Source organism: Salvia splendens, chromosome 2, assembly GCF_004379255.2.
Source record: "Salvia splendens isolate huo1 chromosome 2, SspV2, whole genome shotgun sequence".
In the NCBI taxonomy this organism is placed as follows: domain Eukaryota; kingdom Viridiplantae; phylum Streptophyta; class Magnoliopsida; order Lamiales; family Lamiaceae; genus Salvia; species Salvia splendens.
In genome coordinates, this window is record NC_056033.1 from 42,633,221 (window position 1) to 42,651,135 (window position 17,915).

Sequence of the window (17,915 nt, forward strand, 5' to 3'; positions counted from 1 at the left end):
CTGTTGTGTGGACAGCCCGATCCGGCCAGCCGCATCACGCCGGAGAGTGAAGCATCAGTAATGCTCAGCCAAATTCGTCGCTATATAGTTGAACAGCCGCTGTGACATCCTGAATCTCCGGCGGAATATCTCGGGTGGATAACGGGGGTTATCCACAAAGTAATCATCCATTAAACGTTGGTGAGCACCGACGTGGTCTCGTGGGGTTGTCCGCCGCTGAGTAATGGTGCGAGGGATCGGATCCTCCGCAGCCTCCGCCTCGTCTGCAAAATCGGCCGCTACCTGCTGGGCGGCCTGGTGTTGCATCTGTTGAAGCAGAGCATTCCAGTTGTCTCTCCACATATTGTTCATTTCCGTCCCAAATTTGTAGTGAGAGAAATTTGTATAGATGTTGTATTGGAATGGTGTGAAAATAATGAATGGAGTGGGGTGTATTTATAGGTGAATTGAAGTGTAAAAAAAAAAAAAAATTAAAAAATCGGAAAATCGCCAGCCGCGGCGGTTGTCCTCCGCTATAGGAGGCGCGCCTATAGGCGCGGCTATAGGGACGCCCGCCGCGTCCTCGCCCCGCACGCGGCTATCCCGCATCCGCCGCCTCCCTCCCCCCTCGCCGCGTCCACCTCCGAGGCGGACACCCCCTTCACTATGATAGCCGCGCCTTCCTTCTCCCTCCGCCCTCCTTCACGCCGACCGCCCCGCCTTACCCATAGTGGACACCCTTAGGTTTTGAGTTGAAGTGTGAATTAAGAAAACAGGGGATGAGTGATTGAGTAAGGATTTGTTGAGAGTGAGAGCTTAAAATAAAATAAAATAAAATAAAATAAAATAAAATAAAATAAAATAAAATAAAATAAAATAAAATAAAATAAAATAAAATAAAATAAAATAAAATAAAATAAAATAAAATAAAGTGAGAGCTCATTTAGTCAAAGTACAAGGTAAATGACTTGACGTAATTAATCATGGTAACTCATCAATTTGATTAGTGATTATCTATTTTAGTTAAATTAAAACGCTAGTTACGAGTAATGACCAGTCATTATAAGCCTCTAAGCTTCGATTGCTATGTTTTCATTATTAAATGAATGTGTTCTGTTCTCATCAGGGCCATATGTTTAGAGTAAAAGTCATTGGTAATAAATAAATTGAATATTAATTACATTCACATTATATACTTAATTGCTGCTTCTTAACTTCTTACTGTCATCACATTTATTTGCTAATTTATTGTCACGAAGAATGTGAGATAGGGTTGAGAAATCAAATTTCAAATATCATACTACAAAATTTGGTGGTTTTAAATACTCGACCTATCGAATTAAATACTCAAAATAGTTTCACGAATATGAATACAAATCGAATACAGTGACTTTTCACTTCAATTCCCTAATTATCGAGTTATAAGAACTATTCATATTAATTTCCTTCTTACAATTAAATTTCCCAATTTTAAATTTGTGACCAACTATATTCTTGTAGGGATTAAATAAAAGGGGTATGGTATAGGTTGGTGAGTATGCACTAATTCAATAGAACAGCCAGTGCTCAGATAAGAGTAGAGACTGCAGTTAAATGAGATCTGAATTTTATTTACAGGAGTAAAATATGGATAAAATTTTGCTAGAATTTTTTTTACTACTTTTTTGTGTCTATTTGATTTGGAATCTTGGATCCCCATTGGCTGCCAAGTTTGTGTAATTTGCTATGTTGCTTGCTAGTAGTATTTATAAAGTAGACAGATAAGTGTGATACTATTGTGTATTGTTTGCTAGTTGGTTTCTCATTGCTCTTTAATGTTGTTATATAATTATTTTTGTTGTTATTTGTATTGTCAACTTTATTGGTGAATTATATTCGTCGATATTCACCTTTCATCGTCTTATAATCATAACTAACGTACCATATCATTCCATATAAAAAAGTCTGATTAATGTTCGAGGCAAAAAAATCAAATCTGAAAAAAATATAGTGGCAGTCCTTTCATTTCACCGTAGAGTTTAAGCAACAATAATACACAACATTATCTCAATCTTATTATTCTTTTTCGTTATTTATTATGTATGATTTGTGATGCTAATTAACGGATTGTGGACCTTGTCGTATCAAACTCAATTGCAACAAGATCTGTCCCTCCGTTGCTAACTGCGCTACGCTCCTGCGGGCTTGTCGTATCAAACTCAAATTCACACGCGTCGTTGTTCATGTTGCTTATTTAATTAGTGATGGTTTGATGTGACACTTTTTGTTTTTATGTGATAGATTAAGTTGTCTTTTATATAATTAATCTGATTTATTAAAACATTTATTTACTAAATTTACTTCATAACACATGTCAATAAAGAAAAACAAAGTCAGTTTTTTGATGCAGTTCTACCCATATAAATTAGATCCTTTCAAAATAAAATGTTCGGTTTCCAACTAAAGTAAACTAAAGGCAAAATACATCCTTAACTCCTTGTACTTTGAGTGTTTATTTCAGCAGGTTCTTATACAATTTTTTCATTTTAGTAAGTCCTTATACTTTTATATTCGAGTATTCAAATCCTTGTTTAACGAAACCTTAAACTTTTCGTTATAAAATAACACATTATATATTAATTATTTAAATATATTCCACCTAATATCCTAGTTGGAAAATATGAACATAGCATAAAAAAAATATATATAAACAAAAATACTAAAAGAATTTCAAATCGTTAAAAGAAATTTATTGTTTGATTATTTGAAGTTCGAATATACTTCAAATAATCAAACAACATATATTTTTTAACGATTTGGAATTCTTTAGTTTTTTTATTTTTATTTATTTATTTATTTATTTATGTTCATATTTTTCAACTAGGATATTAGGTGGAATATATTTAAATAATTAACATATGATGTATTACTTTATAATGGAAAAGTTAACGGTTCCGTCAAATAAGGATTAAAATATATCGAATATAAAAGTACAAGGACTTACTAAAACGAAAGAATTGTATAAGGACCTATTGAAATAAACAATCAAAGTACAAGGACTTAAAAATGTGTTTTACCTAAAATAAATTTAACCAAATCACATGATAAGCTTTTTGTTTTATCATTTCGATCCATATACTATAAAAGGTGAATTGGTACTGCTATGTCTTAACTAAATTGAATCATTTTTCTTTTCAAAATGTCTCAATTAAATTAAGTTATTTTATTTTCACATAAAAAACTTAAAATTCAATCATTATTACTTTATTATATCATCTAGCATCTATTTTTTCAAAATAAAATACTGACTTAACTATAATAAAATTGATAGTCTTTTTAACTTCCTCAATAAATTGACAAGAGTCTTTTTTAACTTCCTCCATCACATTTCAATAGGCCGTTATCTAAAATTGAAATTCGATACATAATTAACACTCAAATAAAACATTTTATTTACACCATGTGTCATTCGAACCGCTGACATTATCTAAACTCATTACCTTATTATTTATTAATAGTAATGTTTACAGTATATATTTAACCTTTGGAAATACCCTCACTATTTGTTAACTTATAAATTATTCATTTTTTTAGGGAGATATTTTATACGATCATATTTTAGCATTATAATGCAGTAACTGATTTTATAATTTATAAATGGTATTTTTAATAAGAGAGGTATCTTAAAAAATTATGAAAAACTTAAATTATTCTACTATAGTTTTTAATTTCAAATCTAGCTATTTCGAAATTTCTGCCCATTTATTTATCAAATAAAAGGGTAAGCGGTTTGAGCCCATACAAAAGAATTAAAGGATCTGAATCACGGGCCGGGTTCGGGCTCTTTAACTAACCCGGCCTACTACCCTTCATATTTATAATATTGGCGCTCACAATTTTCAATCCGCCGGCGCCAATTTCACAACTGCGCATTCGAGAGAGAAGAGATTGAAGAGAGAGAAAACGAAGTGAGCATATCTGTCCATCTCAGAGAGAAGAAACCAATGGCCGACGCTTGTGGTCCGCTTGATTTTGAGTTTGAAGAGCCGATTCAGTTTTCCCCTGCTCCACCGAAGAAAAGGTATAACCACTTTCCCCCATATTTCTCTCGTTTATACTCTCCCCGTTGCTTGATTTTGGTGCTCTACTACCATCTCGATCTCTGTGTGTGTTTACGAGTAGATTACTAATTGTTGGTGACAAAATTGTAACTAGAACTTGATCGCCGCGTTTTATTGTAAAATTAGGTTTTATTAGGCACACACATTGATATTATAATAAAGTACTATAAAATGGGGAGAATGCTTCCTTTGGTTAATTTTGTTCAGATTATGACTAAAATTTTAATAGTTCCGTGCAGGTTGCTAATCTTTTCAGTGGACACTATTGTATCTAACTGATTTGTATTTACTACACGAGAAGTTGATTATCACAAAATTTTATTGAATCACCTTATAAATAGGTGTGTTGTTATTGCTGATAGTGAGCTTGCACACTTTTCAGAGTATTGTCGTAATTCACCATGTTAAGATGAGAATGAATAGCTCAGGTAACATTGGACTGATTATTAATGAGTAATTAATTCCAACAGTGATATTTACTTCACCAATGTGTTCAAGTGTTTTTAGATTTTCAATCTTTATGGGTTATGGCAATCTGGTTTTCAGAAGGATTTCTAGTTGCTGTTTCATTTTTACACTTATGTACGCATATAATTTTTCTGATAGTGTAATTCTTCTTATATTGTAGGAAGAAACTTATTGGGCTGGATGATCTCTTGCATGATATTCAGAAAGAGCAAAAGAGACTTGATGAGAAAAAAATCAAACAAAAGAAGATACAAAAGGCTTTTGATGCAGAAGATAATGATGAGGATGCTGAAGCGGCACTACTGTCAGAATGTGTTGACAAATGCGAGAAAGAGGCATGCTCTTTTCTTTTTATTCTGTATGCGACTTTCCGTATATTTATTTTTTCTGTAGAGTAGTTGCCTTCCCCCCCCCCCTCTTTTGATAGAAAAAGTAACTGTAGATACATCAAATAAATGGTGATGAACAAATGCCCTACTGGGGAATACAAGTTTTTGGAGATCAGGTACATTTTTAACATGTCTGGTCCTTATCTCCTGCTCCTAGATATTAATTTGCCTCTTATGTGATTTGAACATGTTTTTTAATAAGACTATATATTCTTGTCTAACTTGAAGGAGAAGTTGCCTCAGCTGGAGCATCCAGAACTGAAGAGCACTGGTCTCATGCAGTTATTTATGGATAAGAAGATCAGTCCGTTGCTGGATTTAAACTTTGAGAAAGGTTTTACTTTCTTATCTTTTCATGAGCGAGGAAGACTTGGACCTCTGATTTTGCACTAGTTTCAGTAAAATCCTAAAATTATTAACATGCAATGAAGTTTTCTTTTGTATTAAACCTTTTAAACTCAGTTATCTATCCCTTAAATCTGTTGTAGGTGAAGATTTCCTTGAAGGATTGTTGGCGGATGGCTGGTTACTGCACCTTGTGCGTGCCTTTGGCTGTGTTGACAAATCTATTGCAACATGGACATTTAACTTAAGTAAGTGTCATGCCAAATATAATAATGTAACAAAATGTGTTTATGAATTTCTCTCATGCTCTTTTATCATGATTTTCCAGTGTTATATTCATCAAATATGAGGTTGATGCAAGCTTCCTGTGACTTCTGGTCTGCTATATTCTCAAATAGGGATAAGGTTCTTGCTTGGTTTCGACACATGCATTAATCATATCTAATGATATAATCTCTTTCAGGTTCTAATCTTCTGGTTTGTTTACCTTTTATGATCTTAAGCAGTCAGATACTTGTAATATCAAGATTGACTGGTTACCTAGTTATTCAGATCTGAAGAGAGCTCTCCAAACATATGGCTTTTCTTTTGATTTATTTTCTAAGTCTTCAGCAGACATTGAGATGGTTTCTTCTGGTAAGCATTTCAATGCATTTAAAGTCTGAAATTTCAAGCATGGACACTACCCTCACTTCTCTTTTCCTTTTGCTACTAAGACTTGAAAATGTATTTTTAGTGGTAATTATTTATGTGCATTATGTTGAGAATTCATATCAGTAGACTAGTAATTGTATTCAAGCTGTTGACACCTCTTTCCAATCTTTATATAGATTCTGTAATAGCAGGACCACCACAAAACATTCAATGTTGGATAAAGTTTGTTGGTTTCTGTTGCCAATCAAGGTATGTACGTATGATGTTGCTACTTGCTAGATGAGATATCATGCTTTCTTGAGTCAATTTTAGTCTTTTTGATGTCTGATTACATTTCTTTTTGATGAAATATTACGTAAATAATGAACCTCTATCTCACATATACTACGAATAAACATGTATTTGCAGGGATGCTGATATAATTGCCTCAACTCAAGAAGTACAAGAATTGCTGGTTATAATTATCTCACTCTTTCTAGATCGACAACTTGTAGGACTAGCTGTTATATTGCATGAGACCTTGCACTCATTACTTAATTCCTTCAAAGAGGAGGAGTGGCCCAACTGCTGTGATAACATATCAAAATCTGTAGCGTCAAGGTTATTTCCTTTTTAGACAGCCACTTTACACTACATTAAATATGCGAGTCACTAACCTTTACACTACACTAAATATGTGAATGCCAGAAAGTCCTGTAAACAGTCTTTTTGTGATGACCGTGTTATCACAAAATGTGGAGTTATCATTTTCTTACCCGCACTCACCCTGAATAATGTGATGACCGTGTTGTAGATTGCCTTGCAATATAAATTGTTTAAGAGTGGTGGAGAATATTGGGGGAGACAATGAGAGAAGTAAGCAGCTTCGAAGTGCAGTTGCACTACGATTTCTTGCAGCAATTTTAAAAAAGAAGGTAGCTACCCTTGATCCTTTGTGGTAATTCTAGTTTATTCTCTGGAAGTGAACATCGAGATTCATCTTGTTGCTTCTTTTCCGATATATGCTAGACATCTGCTCTTATACAACAACAAAAGTATTGTCATACCTAAGATGACCCATTACAGAAAATAGAAACCCTTTTATCTCTACTTTATTCTCTCTCTCTTATTTTATTCTTCCCACCTAACACAAAATAAATTACATAAAATCCCGTGCCCCAAGGAAGGGGTCATCTTCCTTGGGAGGGAGGGAGGGAGGGAGGGAGTAACTAGCCACTGGGAGAACATTGATTATTCATGACAGAGCATTTAATAGATTATGGTTGTGTGCTTAACTGCTTATTCTTTAAGTCAGCAACCTCAAAAAATGACGTTTATATCTGCAGGTAAGTAACACAGCGATGATCCTAAGATCGCTAACTGCTATGAATGTAAAAGACAAGAACTGCGATCTCTTCCAAATGTATATATGCTTGAGTCTGGCGGAGAACTGGATAAGCTTTGACACCCTGTCAAAAGACAAAGCAGCAATACACGAATTATGGTTCACTTGTCTCCGTAATTGCTCTTCTGGGATCTCTATCACCGATTTGAGGTCATATGCTTCAAACGTAAGCAGCAGATACATCTTCTTTTCTTTCATATCTAAAAATATAATTTCATTCAAGTTATTCTCCCGCTATGCAGGTCCGCAGCAAAGCTTCGTATCTTCTTCAAAGCAGCGCGAGTAAGTGATTCGTCTCTTCTTACACGGTGAACTTGCATTGTGTCTTGTGATTATTTTGCAACTCTGCTGCTTAAAATATTGTTAGTGTTAGATCTATTATTAGTGTAAAAAGCTTTTATCATTTCAAAAGTTGTGTTCACTACAAACATGGCTAAAGATTGTAGTGTTTTGCTTAAATTAACTACTTAATTGAGAAATGTGATGCGTTTGAGTTTTAGGCTTTCAGCCAAATATTATCAGCATATTTTTATTTTAAATTCTTGCTATGCATTTTCTTTATTTGTAAATTTGTTATGAAAAATTAAGAGAAGGAAAATATCCCTTTAAATCTCTCAGTTCTTCTTCATCCTTATCTATAAAAAATATATTTCAGTTTATTGTTCCACCTTTTCAAGTTATCCTTTATTGGGTGAAAATAAGGAATAAGAAATGCTGAATTATTTTTTTATCGATAAGAATGACAAATCAGCACAATTCCGTATGGAATGATGAATCGAATTGCAAACTCAATATGATTATTGTTTAGTATTTTAATTTGATGTATAGTTTATCTTTCGATTAGATATGTCTAACTACGTAGGTGTTCCACTACATTTTAAAAAATGAAAACAAATAATGAAGATAAACTATTATGACTGCAATTTATGGTGTTGCTGTATTGTTCTCAGTTTTATAAGTGACATAACACGAAACATTTTACATTTTAAATGTACCATGGCACTCAACATAATTTTTTATTTACGTTCCTTTTGTTTTTATATATTGTATGATTACGATTTACAAATACGAAAAATTACGTAATTTCTATTTTCATTTGTGATTTTGACGGGACTCTTAAAAATCGCAACGTTTTTCATTTCAATATATACTAGTGTACCACTAAACGTTAGTACTATTTTAAATGTTGTTTTATTGCAAAAAAAAAAACCTTCTAATATCGTGATTGCAACATATCGAAAATTGCATGAAAAAGTAAAAAATAAAAAAGCATTTAAAGATGCAAATTCCGAAAACAATTTACAAAAAAATACACATTCTTGATAATACAAATATATTCTAAAGATATGAATCCGATTTATAGCAATGGATGCCACGTAGGAATCCAAAATAAAAAGCACAATGACTTTTTTACTTTAGACATTGCTTATTACCTCACGTTAATAATAATAATCACTTAATCAGAATTAAATCACAAACCCACTAACCCAAAAAGCACATTAATTCATTTGTTATTACACTACTATTCTTCAATAATAACAATATTATAATTAGTTAAGTATCCTGAACCAAAGCATGCTTTGATTAATTTGAACAGAAGACACCGTTTTTCACAAGTTTTGCGATAAAGAAAAGGATTAATGTCATTTGTGTAAAATCTAATGGATGTCACTTTAGACTGATCATGTCATAATCGCAATTGAATATACTATAAAAATAAATATTCCAATATACTCCATTAATTATTAGACACGTCATACTGATAAGCACAAAATCAAGATTTTAAAAATAAGTCACGTGAAATTATATTTTTGTTGCATGAATAGATTCGGAATAATAAAATTACATTTTTAGATATAAAAATAGATTTTTTTTAAATAAAATAAATACAATCTCTGTTGTAAGAAAAATCAAAATTAAAAAGGAGAAAGAATTAATAGATGATAGAGTTTATAAAACTTAATCTTAATATGTGTTTAGTATATTAATAAAATAATCTGAATTAATAAGTATTGTTTTATTTAATCATCTTATATTTTAATTTATCAATAATTAATACTAGTACTTTATCACTGTATAAACATTAAAATGCCACGATTCATATACAAACTATACGTTTGTTAACCCCTATATGCACGTTTATTATTGACTGTCAATCAACTCATATGCATATACATGCACATGAATTAGTCAAGGTAGTAAATTCCATGATAATATCAAATCAGGAACAACTTCAAAACACTCCGAAAGGGAGAGATGAAGACATGTTAACCCGTTAGCTCATCTCTATCCATTTACACAAAATTCAGAATTTATACTGTTTTGTTCCATAAAAAATGCAAAGTTTACAGTATGATTGGAGAGTTTTCTACACCAAAAATGAGATTTGACGTATGATTGGAAATTGTCTTATCCCCATAAATCTAAGTGATTTTACATGAATTGCTAGCATTTCTATTTAAATTAATGTAATTGAGTCGATTTGAATTATAAATGGGTCTGGATAATTATAAATACAATTATTATATTCATCTATATTCAAGGAAAAATAACATTAATTTGATATTCCTCTTTCCCTCCAATCTAGTTTCCCTATTAAAAACCCTAGTTCCCTTTCCCAATTCGTCGCCTCTTGCAACGAGAAACACGATAGTGGCACAACCGCCGGGCCTTTGCTATTCTCTCTCCGATTCGACCTTCCCAAGTATGTACGGAGGAAAAATTTGTACTTGTGTTTTCAACTAGTTGATTTAATTTCTTCATAAATAAAAAAATTTGTTTTATACTAATTTTTTTAAATTCATGAGTAAATAGATTTATGAATTTCATTCATTGAAGTAAAATAATTATATACTAGCATTGAACAAAATTTCCAATCACAGAGTTGGAAAAAGTTTGCATATTTAAGCATGTGAGAGACAAATTAAGATAGACGTCGAACATGGTTTAGAAACGACTTACTTATTATCTTGACAACTATTGAAGTGTAATAATCATATGCACAATTTTGGAATATCAATTTTGCATTTTTCCCATTTATTTTCAAACGTGTTTTTTGGGCAGAACTCAACGACTCAGTCATCCCAAATTAGATGTGGAAATTTTTTTTTCCAAATGACTAATAATACAACATTTATTGTAACGAAAAAATATTTAAAAATACCAAAATTTTGTCCGGTTGGTATTATACTTTTTCAAAGGATTTTGGTACGATAGGGTAATGATATTAATTTTCATTTACAACAGTATATCAAAAATACGGTTATAGTGTCGGTTTTGAAAATTTTCCTAGCTAACCGAAACTTTGGTATAACGAAAAATTTGGTGCGGTAACAATATGATATTGAAAGTTCATGTCGGGTGTTTTCAAACTCTAGACGAGGTGATGCCCGAAAGTAGATGTGTTCCAAACAAGACAATGCTTCGAACTTATAAGTCTTCTTTAACTCTAGACAAGATGATGTTGAAAGTTCGGTTACAGTCTTTAATTTGAAGCTCCAGATGAGACGATGCGATATATATACGAAGTATTTATTTTTCCTTTACTTTTCTAGAATCTTGACTACCTTTTTTGGATGATTATTACAATATGAAAATTCATATATAAAGTAATACTTCGATTAAGGTAGGCCTATATAATAAACAAAAATCAGGTAGGCCTATATTAATAAAGTGATTTAATTTGATTGACTTAATGAGTAATTGTGCTTACATGAAAGGCCACATTCATGGTTTTCTTTATCCTGTCTTTATTCCCATCTTGATACGGATCATAATTAACTATTCTCTAAATTCCAATTTCGGAACCTTTTTAGATTAGCTAAGATACTCATATCTAAAAACTCATTTTCAATTTCGAAATTGAATAATTGTTACATTAATAATAATAATAATAATAATTTATTTATACCGATAATAGCAGCTGCATGGAGATTCAAATAAACAAAAAAACTTGAACGTATAAATTTAAGATTCTAAGAGTATTCTTTATTTATTTTTCTATACCACTTTTAGAGCGATTTTTCTAATAATTTGGAATTTTAACTATACAAAATACTATTCTTTATATGAAACAGATGAATAAAACAAATCAGACAACAAAATCAAGCGTTGCTAAAGAACCTATTATATGCCCCACAAATCTTGCTTACATCAAGCAATAAATCCCACAAATTAAGATTAACATTTGATATTCACTCTTTCACTCTCTATATGATAAGTGATAGCATTTTGATTATTGAAAATGAATGTTCATGATGCATTAAAATTTGACAGAATATAACTATTATAGTATTATTCATATTATATGTCTGTAGAATATATTAACATGTTTGTAATATATAGTTCATTGATTTATAAGATGTTTAAAAAGTTTAACATAGGTAAAGTAGTTATAAAAGGATTTATGTTAACTACACTATATAGGAAGTGGCATGAATGATATATTGGTACCAAAAAGTTTACATAAATGTGAATTTTTCGTTTTTTTTATGGGACTTTAGTAATATTTTTCTGAATATTCTCTAATTAAATTATTCAATTTCTATATTTAAATTGTAACATTTAAAGAAACTTAATTTTAATTATATAATTTTTTTTTTATTAATGAAACTTATTTTTTGGTTCCTTCTATACAAATCTATTCAATACTCTATCCATCCACAAATTAATGTATTATTTTCCTATTTTAAGACCTCCGCGATTTAAAATTTCATTATTTATTTTTTTCATTTTGGTAAGTGAATGAATATATAGATACACATAATTGGAGATGATATAAATAGAAGGAATTTGAATGGGATAATGACACGATAGTAAAAGTAAAGTGTAGGTGAGATAAATAGGCAAATAAGGAGAACTGTACATTATATAAAGACCATAATACTAAGTCAACTTTGCCACAGCTCTGCATTTTCTATATATACACAACTCATCTGTATATAGACACACACACATACATATATATAACTTCGTTATATATATGTATATATATATATATATATAAAATAATGGAAAGTGTATTGCTAGTCTCAAACGGTATCCGGTGCTCGACCCTTCCGGCCAGCTACGTCCGGCCCGAGCCCGAAAGGCCCAAACTCTCAGAAGTTGTAGACTTTTTCAATGCTCCCATCGTTGATTTGGGCTCTGCCGATCTATCTCTCATGGCCCGACAAATCTCTCATGCTTGTCACCACTATGGCTTTTTTCAGGTCATTTTTCCATCATGTTGTTGCTTTCTTCATTATTCTAGATTTAGTGTTTTTGTATGTATGGTAGGATTTGAACCCGAAAAGAATACTCCCTTCGTCCCGTTTAAGATGTTATATTAAAACAATAGTTGAATGTATGGGATATTGTTGATATGCATGACAAACTGAAAAATGAAGTTACGTCCAGTTTAAGATGTCTCACTTGGTGGATGGTACTGGATTTTGGGAGTATGTGGTTTAGTGTGTTTAATTGTAGAGAGAGAAGTAGTTGAACTTGAATGTATGTGATGTTATTGGTTGGGACAAACAAAAATAAAAAAAAATGGGACATTTATTTTGGGATTTGAATCGTGTTCGTCTAGTTTCAAATGTCATACTATACTTGGTTGGTGGTACTGGATTTTAGGAGATGAGGTCTATTGTATTTTACTATAGAGAACAAAGTAGTTGAATGCATGGGATATTTTTGTTGGAAACGACTAGAAAATGGAAAGTGTGCCCTTAAAAAATACTTCATTCGTCCCGTTTTACTTGTGGTAACAAGATTTTAAGGGTTGCAGTTTAATACTATGTTTTGATATCGGTAATTGGACAGGCTAAAAGTGGGAAAGTGATATATTAGACATGATAAAATATGTTCAATTTTGTGTGTTTGAAATGTAGGTGATAAACCATGGTGTGGCAATAGAGAGCATGGATAAAATGTTGGATGTGACAAGAGAGTTCTTCAATTTGCCTGTGGAAGAGAAAATGAAATTGTACTCAAATGATCACACAAAAACCACAAGATTGAGCACTAGTTCTAATCTTCATAAAGAGAAGATTCATAATTGGAGGGATTATCTTAGGCTCCATTGCCACCCTTTGGACAAATTTGTCCATGAATGGCCAACAAACCCTACATCTTTCAAGTAACTCTCTCTCTCTCTCTCTATCTCTCCATATCTCTATATGGTAGTACTCCATAAAAGAGTGTGTGTATGTGATAAATATGCATGATAAAACACTTGCTATGATCTTTTTATGATAAAATGGGAATAGTTTTGTAGAATTAGGGTTTTCCGTTAGTAAAAAGAAGAATGGGTCACTCTAACTAAATTCTTCCGTTCACTATCAATGCAAAAGATCATATGGAAAGAAAGAAAAAATAGTTGAAGTATTGTTAATAGAGGAATAGTCGTTCATCTTATTAAAAAAGAAAGTAATTAATTTTTATAGATGATACAAAATATAAACGAGATTATTAGACAGAGGAGATAAGTACATGGAGTATACATAAATGGAATTACTTACGTAAATATGAATTTCATTTAAATGAGAACATGATTCTCAATTTGTCAACCATGAGATAATGTTTGTAAATTCAATATTTAATAAATTCAAGAAGCAAGTTGTTAATAAAATTGATGGACCATGTTCCTTTTCGAGAAAGTAGAAGAATTCTCACGTGGAATGCTAGAATTGCCTTTGCTATGTTCAATGAATATATTATTATCCTTAAATTCAAAACAGAGATATGATGAAATGATGTACACATAAATTTATCTCTTAAAACTCTTATAATGCCTTTAATATTTTATTCTCTTTGTATCAAATTATTTACACATAAATCACACGCTTATAATTTATAATTAAATACAATATTCTTAAATGAAATATTAGCCAATTTTTAACTTATCCAAACACTTACCTAAGTATTTATTAAAATTGGTAAATATTAAAAGAGTTAAGTGGAATTGATGGAATATACAAATAATTTTTTTTGTAAACGAAATCCTTTTTAAATGTATGTAAATTTATACTCCGAAAAAAAGACATAGAGAAACATAACTAATTCATTCGTTCTATTTAAATAGGCCTAAGAGCATATTTGTTATGAAACCGATAATTTATTACCATTAAAAAAGGAAAATTAATAATTTTTGTCGAGAGAGATGAAGTCCATTCAAAAAAAGAAAAAATTATAAAATTGGTCTATTGTAATTTTTAAATAAAATTCAAGAAGAACCTTTTGGAATAATTGATAGAAGTATTTTTATTTATGACGTTTTATCACTGACGTCATTCAATGACGCCAGCTAAGTAGGAATATTCTCTTATTGTCAGACACGTTATCAATTTTATGTCGAAAAACGCGTTTTGGCTTATGACGAGTACAACTACAATAATATTGGACCACGCAACAATTTATTGTTTTTAATTGAGTGGTCGTTGCCCATATTCCCTTTGTTGTTTGTTAATTTACTTTTGTTTTATGAAATTTTAAAATATTTGAGTTATTTTTATTTTTACCAAAAAATAATTATTTTATTTTATTTTATTCTCTCTCCCTCCATCTCTAATTTTATTTTATTTTATTTTATTCATTATCTACTTTACAAACTTTCCTAAATCTTGCCTAAAAGAAGCACTTTTATTACGAAAGAACGGAAGAGAGTACATTAGTATGAGTATTAATATTTTATTAGTGATAGACATTTGAAATTAAGTAATCAAAAAGTAAAAGGTTGAACTTAGAAATTAAGTAATCAAAAAGTAAAAGGTTGAACTTAGAATTGCTTGTGTGGATCTTGATCAGCACCTTCTAGATTACGGCTGCTAATATTGTATTATTAAAATTTATTTATAAACACTAACTAATTTATAATATATTAGTACTTTTACATCATACTCCATTAGTTTTCTGCAATAATTTACGAAATCTTAAACGTTTTAAATTAAATTACTTCGGACTTAAAAATATAATTTGTTTCGTTGGGTATATGTATAATTATCTTTGCATTTATAATAAGCCTTTCATATTAAACACTTTTTAATGATATATTTTTAAAATGTAATAGAGATAATTTAATAAGGGCATAATTATTTTAATAATAAAATTTATTTAAATAAGATTCGTCCATTTATATATTAAAAATTTATAGGCATTATGTCGTGCTAAAAATTACTAGTATACTCCATTTATCCCATTTTTTATAATTACTTTCATATGCATTCATCTCTATTTAAGTAAAAAAGATCTCTATTTAAATAATTATCACCGACTGTTTTGTATAACAAAACATGTACTTACTACAAATTTGTATAGCAAAGAATAGTTAATTCTATAATATACTAGTATTAAAGATATATGTTAGTATTGCCTCGAAATTTTAATTATTGTGCTGGATTTTGATTCATTGAATAAAGAAAAAACAAATTTGATTCTTTTAGAACTCTCCTGTCCTTTTTAATGTTTTATAAAATGAACCTTTTTTTTTTCAACAAAAAGGGCTTGACTTTAACAGTGAAAGCGACGTAACACTAGAAAATAGATAAGGAATATCTGAAGATTCATGTTTCAATTTGTAAGCATAATTATGTTTTAAATAACTATATGCACGACTTATTATTTTTGTATAGCCTGATAATACAAGGAGAATTTTTTTAATTAAAATACAAATCAAACTCAATATACATAAATTTAATAAATCTTTAAAAGTTCTTGTTTTATTATAGTTTTTTTATTAACATAGACAAATCAGAAAGCAAAACACGCTTTTCTACTCGGTAAGGCATGCAAAAGCATCAAGGATTATGAGCGAGATGTAATCACCCATTAAATTTAGATTTTTTACTTTTATTCTTAATATAAAAAAATAAGTAATTTGAATATTTTCTTGCGTGCTTCTACTAGATCGATGATGTGTTGAATTTGAATAGGTTTCATTCCGGTTTTTAATTTTAATTGTTTAATGGTATTAATAATTATTATTTTATTCGTAAATATTAATATAAATATATAGCAAGAAAAAAAACATAATAAATTTAAATGTTAAGATAAAGTAATTAGTGATTTTGTCTTGAACAGTTTGGCCAAATAATTTTACATCTCATACTATCGAAAATTAACTGAAATTATCTTGATATGTATCCTAAAAGAGTAAGAGTAATTATTTTTGCATACATAGGCAAATAGTGGGCAATTATAGCAAGGAAGTGAGACAATTGGGCTTGAGACTACAAGAAGTAATTTCTGAGAGTTTGGGCCTTGAAAAAGGCTATATAAATAGTAGCTTTGGCGAAGCGGGCCAGCACATGGCAATAAACTATTACCCACCGTGCCCGGAGCCCGAACTCACGTTCGGGCTCCCGGCTCATACTGATCCCAACACTCTCACAATCCTTCTTCAAGACACGCAGGTTTCGGGCCTTCAATTGCTCAACGATGGACAATGGTTGTCCGTCAAGCCCGTTCCGAATGCTTTTGTTGTCAACATCGGTGACCAACTTCAGGTTTGAACCATCTATTTTACTATCTTTGACTTTATTTTCTCTTTACTTAATTCATAAACCAAACTTTTATAAAATTTTGTGAGACGTAAGGAGTATTTTCAACATAAGATTTAATTTTTAGCGTTAATTGTTTTATACATTTCTGAACATCGACGTCATTTAGCCCACAATTAGCATTAATTGTTTTATGCATTTAGTTCAATTTTATTATCTTGCAATAGTTATTCATATCATTAATTTGAATCAGAGCTTGATCTTTTAATTTATTATTTTATTTGAAAATAAATAAAACGAGCTTTGATTTCATGGGTGAAGCTTAAATAGAGAAATACTATAGCATTTTCCGCATATGTTTGTTTTGTACTCCTTTAATAACACTAGTATGTGTGTTGGACTTGACTTAATGGCGAAGTGGTTAATATCTAAAGTTAAAATCTTTGTAATTAAATCAACATCACCTTTAAAGGATTACTTATGTTTATTTATCCATTTAAAAAATAAGCCCAACACAAGTGTGCGTTTACAAATTGGGCACCCATACTTTTATTCTTACTTTAATTTCTACTAATCTATTTCAAATTAAGCTCTAAAATACAAATTGATTATCAAAAGTGGTGTGTAAATTGTGATATTATCTATTTGATTGCAGGCGTTGAGCAACTCAAAATACAAAAGCACGTGGCACAGAGCGGTAGTGAACTCAGAGCAAGCAAGAATCTCGATAGCGACATTCTTGTGCCCGAGTAACCGGGCTGTGATCAAAGCTCCGTCACAGCTGATTGAGGACCAATCACAGCCCATTTACAGAGACTACACTTATGCTGAATACTTTGATAAATTCTGGAGTAGAAACCTTGATCAAGGCCATTGCTTGGATCTTTTCAAGAATATTGGCTAGGCAATTATTATCACCAATGATTTATGTCCTAAAATCTATATTTAAGCCAGCCAATTATTGGCTAGACAACTATTACAATAAATGTAAGTCTACTACCCTTATTCCAATAATGTTTCTTGGAACAAACCCTTCCAAGGGTATAAGCTTATGTGAAAATGTCGCTTTGTGAATATTTAGACACTAGCGTGTACGCGATTGGTATAGTGGTAATTT

General features: G+C 30.8%; 2 protein-coding genes across 6 annotated transcripts; both read left to right on the forward strand.

Moving 5' to 3' along the window:
• Nucleotides 1–3,875: 3,875 nt before the first annotated feature.
• LOC121792981 lies at nucleotides 3,876–7,840 on the forward strand. 5 transcript variants are annotated; one of them, XM_042191143.1, is made up of 12 exons: nucleotides 3,876–4,039; nucleotides 4,708–4,882; nucleotides 4,990–5,052; nucleotides 5,165–5,270; nucleotides 5,425–5,529; nucleotides 5,610–5,686; nucleotides 5,785–5,917; nucleotides 6,112–6,184; nucleotides 6,344–6,535; nucleotides 6,729–6,849; nucleotides 7,261–7,485; nucleotides 7,562–7,840. In XM_042191143.1, exons 1-12 carry the CDS (start codon nucleotides 3,963–3,965, stop codon nucleotides 7,607–7,609), a joined length of 1,395 nt encoding a protein of 464 aa, XP_042047077.1. In that variant the 5' UTR covers nucleotides 3,876–3,962; the 3' UTR covers nucleotides 7,610–7,840. The 5 variants fall into 5 exon arrangements, with proteins under 5 accessions (XP_042047077.1, XP_042047079.1, XP_042047080.1 ...); XM_042191145.1 differs by having other exon boundaries at nucleotides 6,124–6,184; XM_042191146.1 differs by having other exon boundaries at nucleotides 6,127–6,184.
• A 4,430-nt stretch (nucleotides 7,841–12,270) lies between these two features.
• Nucleotides 12,271–17,874, forward strand: LOC121792984 (protein DOWNY MILDEW RESISTANCE 6-like). Its single transcript, XM_042191149.1, has 4 exons — nucleotides 12,271–12,529; nucleotides 13,193–13,440; nucleotides 16,480–16,804; nucleotides 17,454–17,874. The coding sequence occupies exons 1-4, from the start codon at nucleotides 12,329–12,331 to the stop codon at nucleotides 17,700–17,702; spliced, it is 1,023 nt and encodes a 340-aa protein (XP_042047083.1). The 5' UTR covers nucleotides 12,271–12,328; the 3' UTR covers nucleotides 17,703–17,874.
• Nucleotides 17,875–17,915: the final 41 nt, after the last annotated feature.

Bases quoted from the DNA above. Each gene is read 5' to 3' on its own strand.
- LOC121792981 (XM_042191143.1), top strand. From the start codon at position 3,963: ATGGCCGACGCTTGTGGTCCGCTTGATTTTGAGTTTGAAGAGCCGATT. The intron at 5,053-5,164 runs GTACATTTTTAA...TCTAACTTGAAG, and splicing joins TACAAGTTTTTGGAGATCAG to GAGAAGTTGCCTCAGCTGGA. The intron at 6,536-6,728 runs GTTATTTCCTTT...ACCGTGTTGTAG, and splicing joins TCAAAATCTGTAGCGTCAAG to ATTGCCTTGCAATATAAATT.
- LOC121792984 (XM_042191149.1), top strand. From the start codon at position 12,329: ATGGAAAGTGTATTGCTAGTCTCAAACGGTATCCGGTGCTCGACCCTT. The intron at 12,530-13,192 runs GTCATTTTTCCA...TTTGAAATGTAG, and splicing joins ACCACTATGGCTTTTTTCAG to GTGATAAACCATGGTGTGGC. The intron at 16,805-17,453 runs GTTTGAACCATC...ATTTGATTGCAG, and splicing joins ACATCGGTGACCAACTTCAG to GCGTTGAGCAACTCAAAATA.